Source organism: Lithobates pipiens, unplaced genomic scaffold (genome assembly GCF_037356315.1).
Source record: "Lithobates pipiens isolate NorthernLeopardFrog02 unplaced genomic scaffold, aLitPip1_a1.2 Scaffold_19, whole genome shotgun sequence".
NCBI classification, from domain to species: domain Eukaryota; kingdom Metazoa; phylum Chordata; class Amphibia; order Anura; family Ranidae; genus Lithobates; species Lithobates pipiens.
The window spans coordinates 35,936,239-35,951,941 of record NW_027507764.1 but is presented as its reverse complement, the minus strand read 5'-3'; the positions used below and the strand labels follow the sequence as shown (position 1 = coordinate 35,951,941).

Genomic DNA, 15,703 nt, shown 5'->3' with positions numbered 1-15,703 from the left:
GAACGTTCTTAAAATTACATTTTTGTTTTGAAGGAAGACATTGTTTTTTGTTTTTTTTTGCATGGCGCCATATTATTATTTTTTAAGGTACTTACCGTATATACTCGAGTATAGGTCGATCCGAATATAAGCCGAGGCCCCTAATTTACCACAAAAAAAACTGGGAAAACTTATTGACTCGTGTATAAGCCGAGGGTGAGACATCCCTGTGTCCCGTCCATCCCTGTGTCCCGTCCATCCCTGTGTCCCGTCCATCCCTGTGTCCCGTCCATCCCTGTGTCCCGTCCATCCCTGTGTCCCGTCCATCCCTGTGTCCCGTCCATCGCTGTGTCCCGTCCATCGCTGTGTCCCGTCCATCGCTGTGTCCCGTCCATCGCTGTGTCCCGTCCATCGCTGTGTCCATCCCTGCCTACCTGTGCCAATCTGCAGCCTCTCCTCCTCGTCTGACAGACGGCGGCCATTCCACTGTTCAAAAGCCGCGCCTCTCTGTCTGTGATAGGCGGAACACTCAATTTCCCAGCAGTCAGTGTTCCGCCTATCACGGACATCCTCTCATCCTCGTCTGTAGTATGAGAATGAGCGGATGTCCGTGATAGGCGGAACACTGACTGCTGGGAAATTGAGTGTTCCGCCTATCACAGACAGGGAGGCGCGGCTTTTGAATAGTGGAATGGCCGCCGTCTGTCTACCTGATCTCCGTGACTCGAGTATAAGCCGAGGGGGGCACTTTCAGCCTAAAAAAAGGGGCTGAAAATCTCGGCTTATACTCGAGTATATACGGTATATAGCGCCGTCAATTTACGCAGTGTTTTACATATACATTGTACATTCACACCGGTCCTTACTCTCGTGGAGCTTGCAAGCTAAGGTCCCTAACACACATTCATATACTAGGGGCCGATTTAGACAGGTGCTAATTAATCTACCAGCATGTCTTTGGAGCATATAATATATTACAGTCCTGTCTGAAAATCATCTAACTTTTTTTTTCTTACCCTTTTAAATAAAAAAATGTAATATGAGTCTGGTGATCTTTACCAGATTCAACCTCTAATAGTATATACAGTGCATCTCCTCTAATAGTATATACAGTATACCTCTCCTCTAATAGTATATACAGTACATCTCTCCTCTAATAGTATATACAGTACATCTCTCCTCTAATAGTATATACAGTACATCTCTCCTCTAATAGTATATACAGTACATCTCTCCTCTAATAGTATATACAGTACATCTCTCCTCTAATAGTATATACAGTACATCTCTTCTGTCTGTTCTCAGAGTGGATTAGAGATTTTGCTCCCTAACCATATAGTTGGTTATTTATATTTACCACTCCATAGAGATATTTAAGATTTTTATTTTTTTTTTAAACTTTACATATTAACCAAATTATACACCACACTTTTTTTTAAGGTGATTAATCATAACCATAATCGGCCAACTAATCTATTATGAAAATAATCGTTAGTTGCAGCCCTACTGAAGATGAGATTTTAAGGTACCAATTTCATTTGTCAGACATAATTATAAAAGTTTAGCATTTTATTAGGTACAATAAAAAACAAAATTTAAAACCATTATAACAACGGTCCTTGGTTTTTCAATAGAATTCAGCCTCATGTAGGTTCTTCAACATGCTTCACCTAGATCAGCTTTTCTCAGTCAGGGTTCCATTGAAATCTTGGGTTCCTCCAGAGGTTGCTAGGGGTTCCTAGAGGCAACTATTGCCTCTCAGATAAGTTCTCACTGATACCATTGATCTTATCTGTAAGGAGGTAATGCTTCCCAATCACCACAAGTGTGAGGACCATTCTTCCCACTGACCATCACACTAATGTATCATGAGCTGTAGATACAGTAATGATTAGCTCTGAAAGGTAATTCAAGGGTTCTTCCAAGGAAAAAAAATGTTGAAAAAGGCTGACCTAGATGGCTTAATCATAATCATTTACAGACTACATGAAAACCGTACTGTATTTAAAAAATGGAAGATAGCTACAATACAAACTAATCAAATATATTTGTATATTCCATATACAGTAGTAAATGCCAAGGTGTCATACCGACCATTACAGGGATTAACCACTTCAGCCCTGGAAGGATTGGTCCCCCCTCCTGAAGAGAACCTTTTTTGCACTGTGTCACTTTAATTTACAATTGCGCGGTCGTGCGACGTTGCACCTAAACAAAATTGACATCCTTTTTTTTTTCCCCCACAAATAGAGCTTTCTATTGGTGGTATTTGATTGCCTCTTCGGTTTTTATTTTTTGCGCTATAAACAAAAAAAGAGCGTCCATTTTGGGGAAAAAAAGCCATATTTTTTACTTTTTGCTATAATAAATATCCCCCAAAAATATATATAAAAAAAAAAATTTATTTCTTCCACAGTTTAGGCCGATACGTATTCTACATATTTTCGGTAAAAAAAAAAACCCCCGCAATAAGTGTGTATTGATTGGTTTGCGCAAAAGTTATCACATCTACAAAATAGGGGATAGATTTATGGCAGTTTTATTATTATATTTTTTTTTATTAGTAATAGCGGCGATCTGCGATTGTATTTATTTTTTTTTTTTAACCACTTCCCACCCAGCCAATGCATATATACGGCCGGGTGGGAGCCGTCTACTCCTGATAGAACGTTCAGGAACGTCCTTCAGGAGTAGCGGGATCGCGCGCGTGCCCGCGCAGAGGCGCGATCCCGATGCGCTCGTGTCACCCGGACACGGCACATCTGAGATCGGCAGGAGGGCTCTGTGATTGGCCCTCCTGATCGCATGACGCCCGTGTCCAATCACGGCCGTCATGTGATGTAAACAAACAGCCGGTTGCTAGGCAATCGGCTCTCCTCTCCTCACACGGAAGTCACCGCTGAGGAGAGGAGAGCAGAACGCTGCAGCCGGCTGATGATCAGTGAGTATGGGCTGCTTTTTACAGCTTTTTACTCACTGATCATCAGTGTAGTGTAATACACACAACACACCACACAGTACAAACACAGTCCCCACACATGTCCCCAAAACACACATGTCCCCAAAACATACATGTCCCCAAATAATAAAAACACATGTCCCCAATAATAAAAACATGTCCCCCTTATATGTCCCACTAAAATCACATGTCCCAATGATTATCTGCACACATATGTACGTGATCACCTGCATACATATGTACATGATCATTTGCGTACATATGTCCGTGATCACACAAACCAATTATTATACACTTAACGGAATTTTTTTTACCAAAAACATGTAGCAGAATACATTTTGGCTTAAATTTATGACAAAATTTGATTTTATTGGATTTCTTTTCAAATAGAAAAAAGAAAATATTGTTTTTTTTCCAAATTTCCGCTATTTTTGCGCTTATATCGCAAAAAAAAAAAAAAACGGAGTCGTGAATAAATAACACCAAAATAAAGCTCTATTTGTGCAAACAAAATAACAATTTCATTTGGGTACAGTGTAGCATGACCGCGCAATTGTCACTGAAAGCGCGAGAGCGATGAAAGCTGAAAATTGGGCTGGGAAGGAAGGGGGCGAAAGTGCCCTGTATTGTAGTGGTTAATCATGATGACAGAAGGGACACGTTTTGACACCTTTTTGGGACTATTGCCATTTATACAGCGATCAGTGCTATACAAATGCACTGATTACTGTAAAAATGTCACTGGCAGGGAAGGGGTTAGACCCTAGGGGGCGATCAAGGGGTTAAGTGTGTTACCTCAGCATGTTCTAACTGTAGGGGGGATGGGCTCACTAGAACATGGGAGAGATTACTGGGAGCAGTATATCTCTGTCATGTTGCTAGGCAGAACAGGGAAATGCCTTGTTTATATAGGCATCTCCCAGTTCTGCCTCTCCGTGCAAGGATCGCGGGGCCCAGAGGCATGCTCCCGCCTGCTAGCTGTGGACGACGCAGTGACGTACGGGTATGTTGGTTTGCGCACCCGTGCCACTTTGCTGACGTATATCAGCGTGATATCAGCAAGTGGTTAAAGTGACCTTCACACCGACGTGGCATATTTGCTGATCTATCTTTGCGCTGGGAGCACAGCGCACTCCCAGCACAGAGACTGGGGTCTCAGCGGGAGCCCCGGGTCCCATACTAACAATTGGAATCCAATAAAAATCTTAAAATAAAAAAATAAAACTTAAACCATAATTCAATGTTTATATTTTTATTTTATTTTTTATTTTTTTTAGGAATGATATCATATCGTGTATATATATATATATATATATATATATATATATATATATATATATATATATATATATATTATTTATTTATTATAAACAAGTAAAGCATGTAGTACACCAACTTATGTCTTCTATAACAGAACTAATAATTCAAAAAATGTTTCAGCAGTATATATTTATAGGTACAAGAAAAATGTCCTTTGGTGCCAAATCAGTTTGGCGCTGAGCAGTGCGGGGTTGGGAGGGGGTGTAACAAGATGGCCGTCTGCACCTTCTGATTGCAGGCTTGTCGCTGCTTTTGAAATGCAACATCAAAACAGTGTCACAGATGTAAAAATACTGTATTTCATTATATAAGGTGAGTTTACTGCTAAAATAAGTGCGACAAGGAAGACTTGGATGGGTGTAACAACATGTCCGCGTGTAACAACATGTCCGCTGATGCCTTCATGTTCTGTCAGATTAGGAATCCTATTGGAGCGCATGCGCAGTAATCATTTTTGGTCGGAAAACATCACTTCCGTTACATTTTCTTGTGGGTAGCGGTGTTCTCATAGAATACCGGATCTCCCAGTTCTGGGTCACCTGATCACTGCCATAGCCTATGATTGGCTATCACAGTGCTCAGTCACCGTGAAGCCCGCCCCTGTATTTCTCTCTGTGAATGAGGGGAAAGATACATTGTATCTCTCTTTCCTTGCAGACAGGAAAAAAATCAGCGTTTAAAAAAAAAATGTATTTTTAAATACCTAGCTAAAAGGGTGATGGTGACAAAAAAAATTGATAATAAAAACTAAATGATAAAGTGACAAAAAAATAAATCGGTGACAAAAGAATAAAATAAAAGGGTGACGGTAACCATATTTTATTTCCCTTACAGTCGGACGTACAGCCGAAGCCGATCTAGAAGTGTTTCTTACCGTCGTCGCAGAAGATCCAGGTATAGTGTCCGGTCCCTTTTCATGTACTGATATCACAACCTCAGGAGTTGGTCACTTCTGCTATTATAGTAGATTTAAATCCAATCACGAAAATCTTATACAATGTTTAGAGCTCAGCTCCAGCCTTCCCTTCAGTCTTGCACAGCAGTACCGGTTCCTCTAATGTGCTAAAAGTTTCTCACATTTCACTGCACACTGCGTTTAGAAGCTGCAGCAAGTCAAAAAAAAAAAAAAAGAACCCATCTCATTTCCTGGCTGGAGGATGCCCGCTATCATCTAGCCCTGACTGTCCCCAGGCCAACCCTCTTCATTCGCTCAAATTTCAGTTCTTTCAAGTGTAATTCCAGGCTTTAACTATCTACTGTTAAATCGACTCCCATCCTTTTTCTAGCTACCCTGTAGAACAGAGATATGCAAACTGTGGCCGCCCTCCAGCTGTTGCGGAACTACAAGTCCCATGAGCCATAGCAAGACTCTGACCGCCACAAGCATGACACCCAGAGGCAGAGGCATGATGGGACCCGTAGTTTTGCAACAGCTGGAGGTCCACAGTTTGCACATCCTTGCTGTAGAAGGTTGATGTTTATACTTGCCTATTCTGCAAGCATTCCTGTCATTTGATGTCAGCGGCCAGCTTGAGGAAAGGAGAGTTCGCTAACCAGGGCCGAATTGCCTGGATGGCAACATCAGCCATAGACTTACTATGGGGCATCGACTGTCAGCTGCCCCTCCTCTCCTCTGAAGCCAGCCATTGGGATCCGATCATGTGACCGGGCCGGAGCACCCTGAGCATAGGGAAGTGTATGCATCTTCCTTCTACTAGATAGTTCTAAGAGGGGTGGGAGCAGATTTAAGATTAGATAGCTACAGCCTGGAATTCCATTCTCAATCATGGAGCATCACATTGTGGGTGTTACCAAGGTCAGTCGGTCTGGAAATGCCCACTCCCTCAGGATGACCTCCACCCATCAAGGCCGTGTGATATTTGCATAACTCCTGCAAAGAGCCAGCCCACTGATTGCATCAGGGCTCTTGAGGAGTTCTGAGGCCGGGATGCTGTGATGTTTTCAGGAAGCTATGTACAGGTTCCTCCCACCAGCCAAGATCTACCTACATTGCGTAGAAAAGCAGAAAGACCCAGTGAGACGTCATCAGGTCCAGAATAAGGTATGTAATGAAAACGGGTTTGGTTTAACCTCTCCCCACCGGCCATGCGCATATATGCAGCTGCCGCTGGGCAGGTGGGCTTTAATGCCAAGCGGCTGCATATATGCGTCTATAAGGAATGGTATACCTGTGCGGAGAATGCGCTTCCAGCACAGTACCTAAAGTGTCACGGGAAGCTCCTAATGCATATTTGTGATCAAGAGCTTCCAGTCGTGTGACTGCCAATCACAGCAGTCATATGATTGGAGTGGCCAATCATTGGTATGGCTCAAGTCGCATCAAATCCTCAACAAAATGGTGCAGGACCCTTTTTATATTTTTTATTTTTTTGCCTTATCTAAATCACATCACATGGATGTTTGCAATGCTGCAAGCCGATTCCGGCAATCGCACTGCGTTTTTACGAGCTGTTTCAGGGTGTCGTTAATGTAACATTCACAACTGACGCAGATCACATGGGCGCCGTGCAGTTTCACTGTGGTGCCGGTGTCTCATCATATAAGGTCCCCCATCAGATGGTGTGCGCTGTGTACTGCACATGCGCAGTACACAGCAACACAGATTCCGAAAATAGCCGAAGAGGAACGGCGCCTGCGCCGTGAGTCCAGGTTCTAGCCGCACCATCTAAGTGGACAGAGAGTAGGAATAAAAAAGAGAGCAGAGCGCAGCGAGGCCGAGCCCGAAGCGTGGCGAGTGAAGCTCGCCCGCGAGGGGCCCTCTAATTTTCACAACCCTATATCCGCTTGGATGGTGGGGCTACCACCTCCACTCACGGCACAGGCGCCGTTCAGCTTCGGAGATTTTCCGAAGCTTCTTCTGCCCCATACTGCGCATGCGCAGTACGGGGCGGACGCTATATGATGGCAGGACACTATATGGCAGAACACTGGAAAAGCACAGAAATCGCGTTTCCATGAACCGAGGTTGTCTTTTTAAAATTTTAGTTTTTTTATTTAAATAATAACTTTTTACTTATCAGTGTGAACCGATGCTCATAGTATGTGATACAGGAAACGCAGCGAATTCTCGGAGTTTCCCACACCACATTGAAATCGCACGACACCCATGTGATCTCCTACGGGTGTCGACATCAAATTAACACCTGAAACGGCTCACAAAACGCAGTGCCATTGCCAGAATTGGATCCCATGGATGTGAACACTCAATGCCACATGCCTGATGAAGGGGCCCTGCGTGGCTCCGAAACGTCGCTTCTATTTATTTTTTTGATACTATGTGATTCAAATTTTGGAGATCCTGGTGTGCTGGCGACACTTCCTTCTCATGAACACTCAATGCGACACGATTCTGGTGCGGCAAAAGGAAAAAAAAGGTCCTGCGCCATTTTGTTGCGGATTCGATGCAATTTCGGCCATACAAATAATTGGGCATTTCTATCGTGTGACTGCTGTGATTGGCTGTCACGTGATCGGGAGCTCCTGATCACAAATATGCATTGGGAGCTTTCTGGGATACTTTAGTTACTGTGCTGGGAACGCACTCTCCGCACAGGTATACCATTCTTTATGAGTTATGTGAACACTCATGCGTTGCAATTCAGGTGCGGCAAAAAAGGAAAAAAAGGTCCTGCACCATTTTGGTGCGGATGCGATTTCAGCCATACAAAATACAGTTAGGTCCATATATATTTGGACACGGGCACAATTTTCATGCTTTCGCCTCTATGCCACCAGAATAAATTTAAAACAAAACAATCCAAATGAATTTAAAGTGCAGACTTTTCGCTTTAATTCAAGGGGTTGAACATAAATATGAAGTACAAATTTTAGCAACTGCAACTATTTTTTGTGTTCCAATAATTTTTATTAAAGTTATATTTTTTCATAGTACAGTTGTGAATCTCGGATCTATGCGAACGAAGCCATAGGTATTCATATTATAACACATATCAACAAACGGGTAAATTATAGATCAACCAACCTTCACCTGCCAGGACTATTCAATAAATATCAGACAATATTAACAAAAGCCTTTGTGGTTTACCATAGAAAAACTGCAACTATTTTTATACCCAGTCCCTCCATTTTCAGGGGCTCAAATGTAATTGGACAAATGAATATAATCGTAAGTGTTAATTTTTTTTTTATATTTTGTTGAGAATCTTTTACTGGCAATGACTGCCTGAAGTCTGGAACCCATGGACATCACCAGAGGCTGGGCTTCCTCCTTTCTGATGCTTTGCCAGGCTCTGTCTTTAGTTGTTCTTTGTGGGCCTTTCTGCCTTTAGTTTTGCCTTTGGCAAGTGAAATGAATGCTCAACTGGGTTGAGATCAGGTGATTGACTCCGCCATTGCAGAATATTCCACTTCTTTTCCTTCAAAAGCTCCTGGGTTGCTTTCACAGTGTTTTGGATCATTGTCCATCTGTACTGTGAAGCGTCGTCCAACTTTGCTGCATTTGGCTGAATCTGGGCTGATAGTATATCTCTAAGCACTGCAGAAATCATCCGGCTGCATCTGTTCTGTCACATCAATAGACACCAATGACCCAGTGCCACTGGAAGCCATGCATGCCCCATGCCATCACACTGCAAGCTCCACCATGTTTTACAGATATTGTTGTGTGCTTTGGATCATGAGCTGTTCCAAGCCTTCTCCACACTTCTTTCTTCCCGTCATTCTGGTACAGATTAATCTTAGTGTCCTCCATCCAAAGAATACTTTGCCAAAAAATATATAAAAAAAGCCAGACCAGTTCTGGAAAAGTCTAATCTGGCTTTCCTATTCTTCAGGCTTATGAATGGTTTGCGCCTTGTGGTGAACCCTCTGTATTTTCCCTGGTGAAGTCTTCTCTTGATTGTAGACTATGACAATGACACACCCACCTCCTGGAGAGTGTCCTTCACTTGTCTGGATGTTGTGAATGGGTTTTTCTTTAGCATACAGAGGCTCCTGCGATCATCCACCACTGTTGTCTTCTGTGGACATTCAGGCCTTTTTTGTTGCTGAGCTCACCAGTGCGTTCTTCTTTCCTCAGAATGTACCAAACTGTTAATTTGGTCACTCCTAATGTTGCTTTTATCTCCCTGATGGATGTTTTTGAAGCCTTACAATGGCCAGTTTCACTTGCATGAACAGCTCCTTTGATAGCATGATGTAGGCTCACATCAATAGATTCCAAATGCAAACCCTACACTTAGGCTGCTTTCACACTGGGGCGGTATTCAGGCGTTACAGCGCTAAAAATAGCGCCTGTGTAGCGCCTGAAAAAAACCGGCCCCTTTTCCTCCAGTGTGAAAGCCGGAGGGCTTTCACACTGGAGCGATGCGCTGGCAGGACGGTGAAAAAAGTCCTGCTAGCCGCATCTTTGGAGCGGTGAAGGAGCGGTGTATTCACCGCTCCTATACCGCTCCTACCCATTGAAATCAATGGGACACCGCGGCAATACCGCCGGCAAAGCGCCGCTGCAGCGGCGCTTTGCGGGCGGGTTTAACCCTTTTTCGGCCGCTAGCGGGGGTTAAAACCACCCCGCTAGCGCCCGCAGACCGCCGCTAAAACGACGGTAAAGCGCCGCTAAAAATAGCGGCACTTTACCGCCGACGCCGCTCCCGCCCCAGTGTTAAAGCAGCCTAAGAATCAACTCCAGACCTTTTACCTTCTGAAGAAATAACGACTGAGTAGCCCACACCTGGCCATGAAACAGCTTTTGATTGAATTGTCCAATTACTTTTGGTCCCTTGAAAAAGGGGGATGACTAGTCGTAATTCCTAAACCCTTCCTCTGATTTGGATGTACATACCCTCAAATTAAAGGGGTTGTAAACCCTCTGCATTTTTCACCTTAAGTCTACTTTCACATGGGGACGCTGATGGTAAAGGGCCGCTACTTTTAGCGGCGGTTTACCATAGTTTTTGCGGAGGATTAAAACTGCCTGCAAAATGCAGCTGCAGTGGCGCTATGCAGGTGGTTCGGCAGCGCTGCCCATTGATTTCAATGGGCAGGGGTGCTTTAGGAGTGGTGTATACACCACTTCTACAGCGCTGCAAAGATGCGGCTTGCAGGACTTTTTTGGCGTCCTGCCAGCACACTGCTCCAGTGTGAAGGCACTCGGTCTTTCACACTGGTGTGAGAGAAGCGCTATGCAGGCGCCTCAGTGTGAAAGCAGCCTAATGCATTAAGGTGAAAAACCTTCTTTAGTGCAGCAGTCCCCCCGAGCCCCCCTTATACTTACCTGAGCCCTGTAATTCCTGCAAAAGGAACAAACATACCAGCTCCAGCCAGTGTCTCGGGTCCTGATTGAAAAGATTAATAGCAGTGCAGCCATTGGTTCCCACTGCTTTCAATCAAAAAGCACGAGTGTCCCGAAGGAGAAGACTTCTCCGACAGGGTCACTTGAGAAGAGGAGACGGAAGCGCCGCGGAAGGTCCCCAGAAGAGGAGGATCGGGGGCCGCTCTGGGCAAAACCAACTGCACAGAGGCGGTGATTATGAGATGTGTGTATATATATCTCTCTTTCTTTTTTTTTTTTTCCTCCAAGAAACCTTTACAACCCCTTTAAACCTGAGTGTACACTTTCCGCACCAATTGTATAACTGTAGTTTGAAAATGTTTTGGTAAATACCTGCAAAAAAATAACTAAAATTGTGCCCGTGTCCAAATATATATGGGCCTAACTGTATATGGCTCAAATTGCTCCACACAGACATCGCATGTGAATTGCATAGGAATGCGGTGTGATTTCTGTGCGAATCACATGCTGTGTCGCGTAACAAGTGTGAACTTAGCCTCAGGATCTTTCTTTTCAGGCACTTTCTGTTCTGTGATATGATAGGCATGTTTAGCCCTTGTCACCATCAAGAAGCCCACCTGACAACACTGGATCACAATTGGGAGACGGGGACGGCGTGTTAGAGGCAGAACCTCCAATGAAGAAGCAGGCCTTTTTAAATCATTCATTCGATTACAAATATTGCAATCTGATGGAACAATCTTTAGGTTTACCCACAACGGAGTAGCAGGAGGGCCCTCTCACTACAAAGCTGACTGTAAATCTAAAGGACCTTTATACAGAGACATTTTAGAGTGTGGCTAGTGTGCTTCAATGTTCTTTTACATTTAGAAGTCTTAGTTTTTGCTCTGTGTCTTTCTACAGAAGCCGGTCATACACTTACGACAGCTACAATAGCAGAAGTAGGAGTCATAGCAGAAGTCCGACCTACCACCGATCACGCAGCTATGACAGGAGGTCTAGGTGGGTAACTAGTACCAAGGAGTGTTGTTGGGTCAGTGGTTCTAAACCACCTGGCCGCAGCCTCCGTTCTGCTGTGTTTTAGATAGGGCCTAGTTTAAAGTGGACTTTCCGTGGACAGCTGTAGTGTCTCTTCTCTGTTGCCAGGTTTTGCAGAGTGGTTGTGGGTGCCCTGTGCTGGATCGATGTGCTTTCCAGCACCAGGCACTTCTCCGTTAGGCATCACAAGGAGGCATTGTTCATCATTGCCTCCCTTGATGCACACCTGCCATGTTGCCTAAGAGGGAGTAACGTCCCATACTTCTTGGCTCCCCAGTCATTACCATCCCAGCGGATGCCCATGCTGATAGCAAGTCTAAAGTAAGTGGGGGTGGATGCCATATCTGCTGCAATCAGCCCTTTGCTTACCCCCTAAGAGCCTCCAGCCAGTGGCAGAACCCCCAACCTCTTATAGCAGTGATGGCGAACCTTGGTACCCCAAATGTTTTGGAACTATGATGCTCAACTACACTGCAGAGGGCATGAGCATGATGGGAAATGTAGTTCAAAAACTTCTGGGGTGCCAAGGTTCACCATCACTGTCCTATAATTAACCTCCCGCAGTGCTCTCCAGTCTTCCACAGTGCCACTACAAAGCCTCCAACTCCCACAGCTATCCCTTTTGCCCCACATGACCACCAAGTCTGCTGCAGATTCCCCTAATGGCCTCTAGAACTCGCATCTACCCACATTGACAACCAGACCCACCCAGAAAATAAAGCTTTGGTTGCAATACTCATCTAGTTTTCCCCAGCAGTACCTTTTCTTGGCCACAAGATGTCCTAATTTTTCCTGGTTGAGTGATACTGCAAGACTGAGGACTCTATGGTGAATGCTAGGCATCTTGGCCCCTGCTTACTTGCATGCTCTGTGCAATGGTTTTGCACAGAGAAGTCCCTATCTTCCTCTTCGGAGGTTCCCTACTGCCGCTCCTGGTTTTTCATGCCTTCTGAGTACACAACCCCCCCCCCCCCCAACATGCCCCTTGCTAGGGGGGTTACTTGTGCATGCTCACTCCCAAGCCCCACTTGCTGCATCCTTAGACACAGACAGCAGGGCTTTGCCCCCACGTCCCATATCCCATCCGCCTGGCATATCGGATGACAGTTGGATGCAAACACACAGGCAGTCTTTTTACATCCAACCCACAGAGGAAAGTGGGCTGTGTCCGTGTCCGCTTTGCATCAGCGGGGCAGTCACAGACCTGTCATCCATCCACTTGCTCAGTGAAGAGATCCCCTGCTGAGCAGGTGGATCCTCTGGCAGACTCCGCCAATGTGAAAGGGGCCTTGGACACCAATACACAAAAGCAATACAATGAGCATCTCATAGGGAGGTGCAGCATATAACAACCCTTAATACAGTATATATTACATATTTAAAAAAAGCATTGGTGGTATTACATTCCCAGATCTGAATAGGCTGTGGTGAAGCGATTCCATACTATAATCAAACGTTTGACATTTATTCCGGAGTTCAAAATGTAACTGATGTATTGGGGAGATTACCATTAATCAGGGTCTTCCATGTGTCAACAGAAAGCTGTGAACCACCCTTACAGGGCATAAGAATCAACTTTTTAGCATAAAAGTATAAGATGCGTAGCGGGCATTTATCATATTTAGAAAGTTGAAGGTCCAGACCACTTTTATTTACAGTTTACTAGTGCAGAAAGTGGCACCAACCTCATCAATTCATCACCGCTCTGCATCTATAAGGACCTGAGAAGAAGTGAAGATGATGAAGGCGACGCTGCAGTGACCTAAAAAATGTAGTAAATGTCAGGTATAAAAAAAAAAACATAAAATACAACCAGCAGGGGCAACAAGGGGATACATGTCCAAAGCTGAGCTTTAAAGACTTTACAGGGTCACTTTTAGCCTACCGCTCCTCAGGTCTCATTGTCCCAATTTTATTTTTGTCTTTAATCTTTTACAGGAGTCGCCGGTCATCGTACAGCGACAGCGACCGCAGTTACCGCAGACGCCAGCGGTAGAAGTTAATGGTATTCGTCCTTCTCTCTTCATCAAGCTGGGGCACGCCTCATGTAGGTCCCACTGTTCACGTAACATCCTTGGCCGTGTTTTGTCCTTCCTCTTCATGGTCACGTGGAGCCGTTTACTATGCCGGAGAGGACAGATTTTGCACAGTGCAGTAAACTGCTTCATTGCATGGCATGGATGAGATTTTTAAGTCTTTATTTGTTGCCCTATAATAAGGGTTTAGTGAGCAGCCATTGGTCAACTTGCCACGTTTGAGTTTGCCAGGTAGTTAGAAATCTGAGGCTGGACAGGAATGCCGGGGATGCAGTTGCCCAGCAAGTGAATAGCCGGGTCCGTTGCAGCTTGTCTGCCTTTTTTGAAGCTGACGTCATGACTCTTCTTTCACTATTGCTCATTAAAGCCCAACTCTGGGCACAGTAAACACACCCTGGTTCATTTTGCTTTACATTCTGTTGCCTTGAGCTCAACCCCCTGTTGGGCAGGCTTTCTTCTACATTACGCAAATCTGCTCTTTTACATGCCAGGATGAGTACAGCCCCCCCACCCCACCTCCAGGCCATTTACAAAACTAAAGCAGCTCCGGTCTTCAGTTTGTGAATGGGCAGGAGGAGAGGGAAGCAATCCTAGGGGTAAGGGTTGTATGAGACCTGCGGGGGCCAGAAGTACAAGGGGGTGTGGGGGGGGAGTTGTACTAATCCCAGCATGTTAAATGGCAGATTTCTGTAATGTAGACCAGTGGTTCTCAACCTCAGTGCTCAAGTACCCCTCCAAAGGGCCGTGTTTTGGGAACTTCCCTTAGATAAAAAAAAAAGCTCTGATCAATACCATGTCATTGATATTGATTTAAAGCAGCTGTGCAAAGTAAAGAAAAACCTGGCCCATTTGGGAGTACTTGGGGACTGAGGTTGAGAACCACTGATGTTGAAGAAACTCTGCATGATGGGGGGTGTTAAAGGGTTATTTCACCAACAAAAACTGATAAGGGGCACCTGTAGATAAAAACAATCTGTGCAGCTTTGACCAAAATGTAATAAAGCCATTGCTATGCCTGTAGGCCATTTTATATACCTCCTGAATCCTGGCCAATAAACTCTCAGAAGTTGAATCATTCCATCCTGCCCCTGTTGCTAAAATGCTTTCAGCTGATTCAAACCATGCATGCGCTCTCTCTCCCTTGTCGCAGTAGCTCTGAGCTCAGCGATGGAAGACCTAGTGGACTGGGCATGTGTGCAGGTTTGAGAACTCGTTCCTTTGGTGGTGGTGAGTAGAGATGGGCTTAAGCACCTGCCCGATCCTGCCAGGAAGCCGAACCTGCACACAGCTAATCGCAGGCATTGTTGGCTTCCTGTCAGGATTGGGCAGCTGGGTTGGGACTAGGATTCGGATTGCGCCCAGGACTATCTCTAGTGGTGAGCTGTAATGGCTGGGAGCAGGCATGTCTTAACACATGGGCACCCCTGGGAACTGCCCACCAGCCCCATGATAATCTTGCATTACATCATACTTAAATTATTATTATTATTTTTTTTTCCTGTGTCCGGAACATAGTGCGCGGCATTATCCTCTAGAACCAAGCACATAATTATTTGGTGGTTCATTACATCATACTGCCAACTGTCCCGGATTTGCTGGGACAGTCCACTTTTTACTAAGCTGTCCCAGAATGGCTGCATCTTGGAATCTGAGCTGCGGGTACAGCAGCAGCCTGTCACTGGACTAAGTCTACAATCGAAATGACATCCCCCCCCCCGCCCCCCCGCTACTTTCCTCATGCGGTGTCCAGTGCTTTGCAGGGGTTAAGGAAGAACCCCCAAGGTGGAGCATCTTACTGCTGCTGCTTGTATGGGCAGAATATGTACTGCTCCAATCATATGGGATGAATAGAAGAGGATCGGGTCCCCAGTGAATTACTTTACACAGGTAATGATTCTACTAAAATGCCACTGGCTGGGAGTGTCTTAGCAATGTCCTCGCAACAAGGCAGGACGGGAGGATGCCATCTGCATGACTTTTTCAGCCAGTCTTCATGAGGTACGTAAATGGTCTACACCAATAGCAAGGACATTATCCAACTTTAGATTTTTATCTACAGATGACGCTTATCCTCCATATGCAGTTCTTTGGTAAAGGTGA

At 44.9% G+C, this 15,703-nt stretch overlaps 1 protein-coding gene across 3 annotated transcripts in view; it reads left to right on the top strand.

Moving 5' to 3' along the window:
• Positions 1–15,323, top strand: part of NKTR (natural killer cell triggering receptor) — a 98,515-nt gene extending 83,192 nt beyond the window's left edge. For 2 of the 3 annotated variants that reach the window (XM_077490655.1, XM_077490657.1), the window contains 3 exons: positions 5,093–5,152; positions 11,433–11,531; positions 13,506–15,323. In XM_077490655.1, coding sequence (XP_077346781.1) covers positions 5,093–5,152; positions 11,433–11,531; positions 13,506–13,563 — 217 coding nt within the window. In that variant the 3' untranslated portion in view covers positions 13,564–15,323. The remainder of the gene's footprint in view (positions 1–5,092; positions 5,153–11,432; positions 11,532–13,505) is intronic. The other variant, XM_077490656.1, reaches the window with a different exon arrangement.
• Positions 15,324–15,703: the final 380 nt, after the last annotated feature.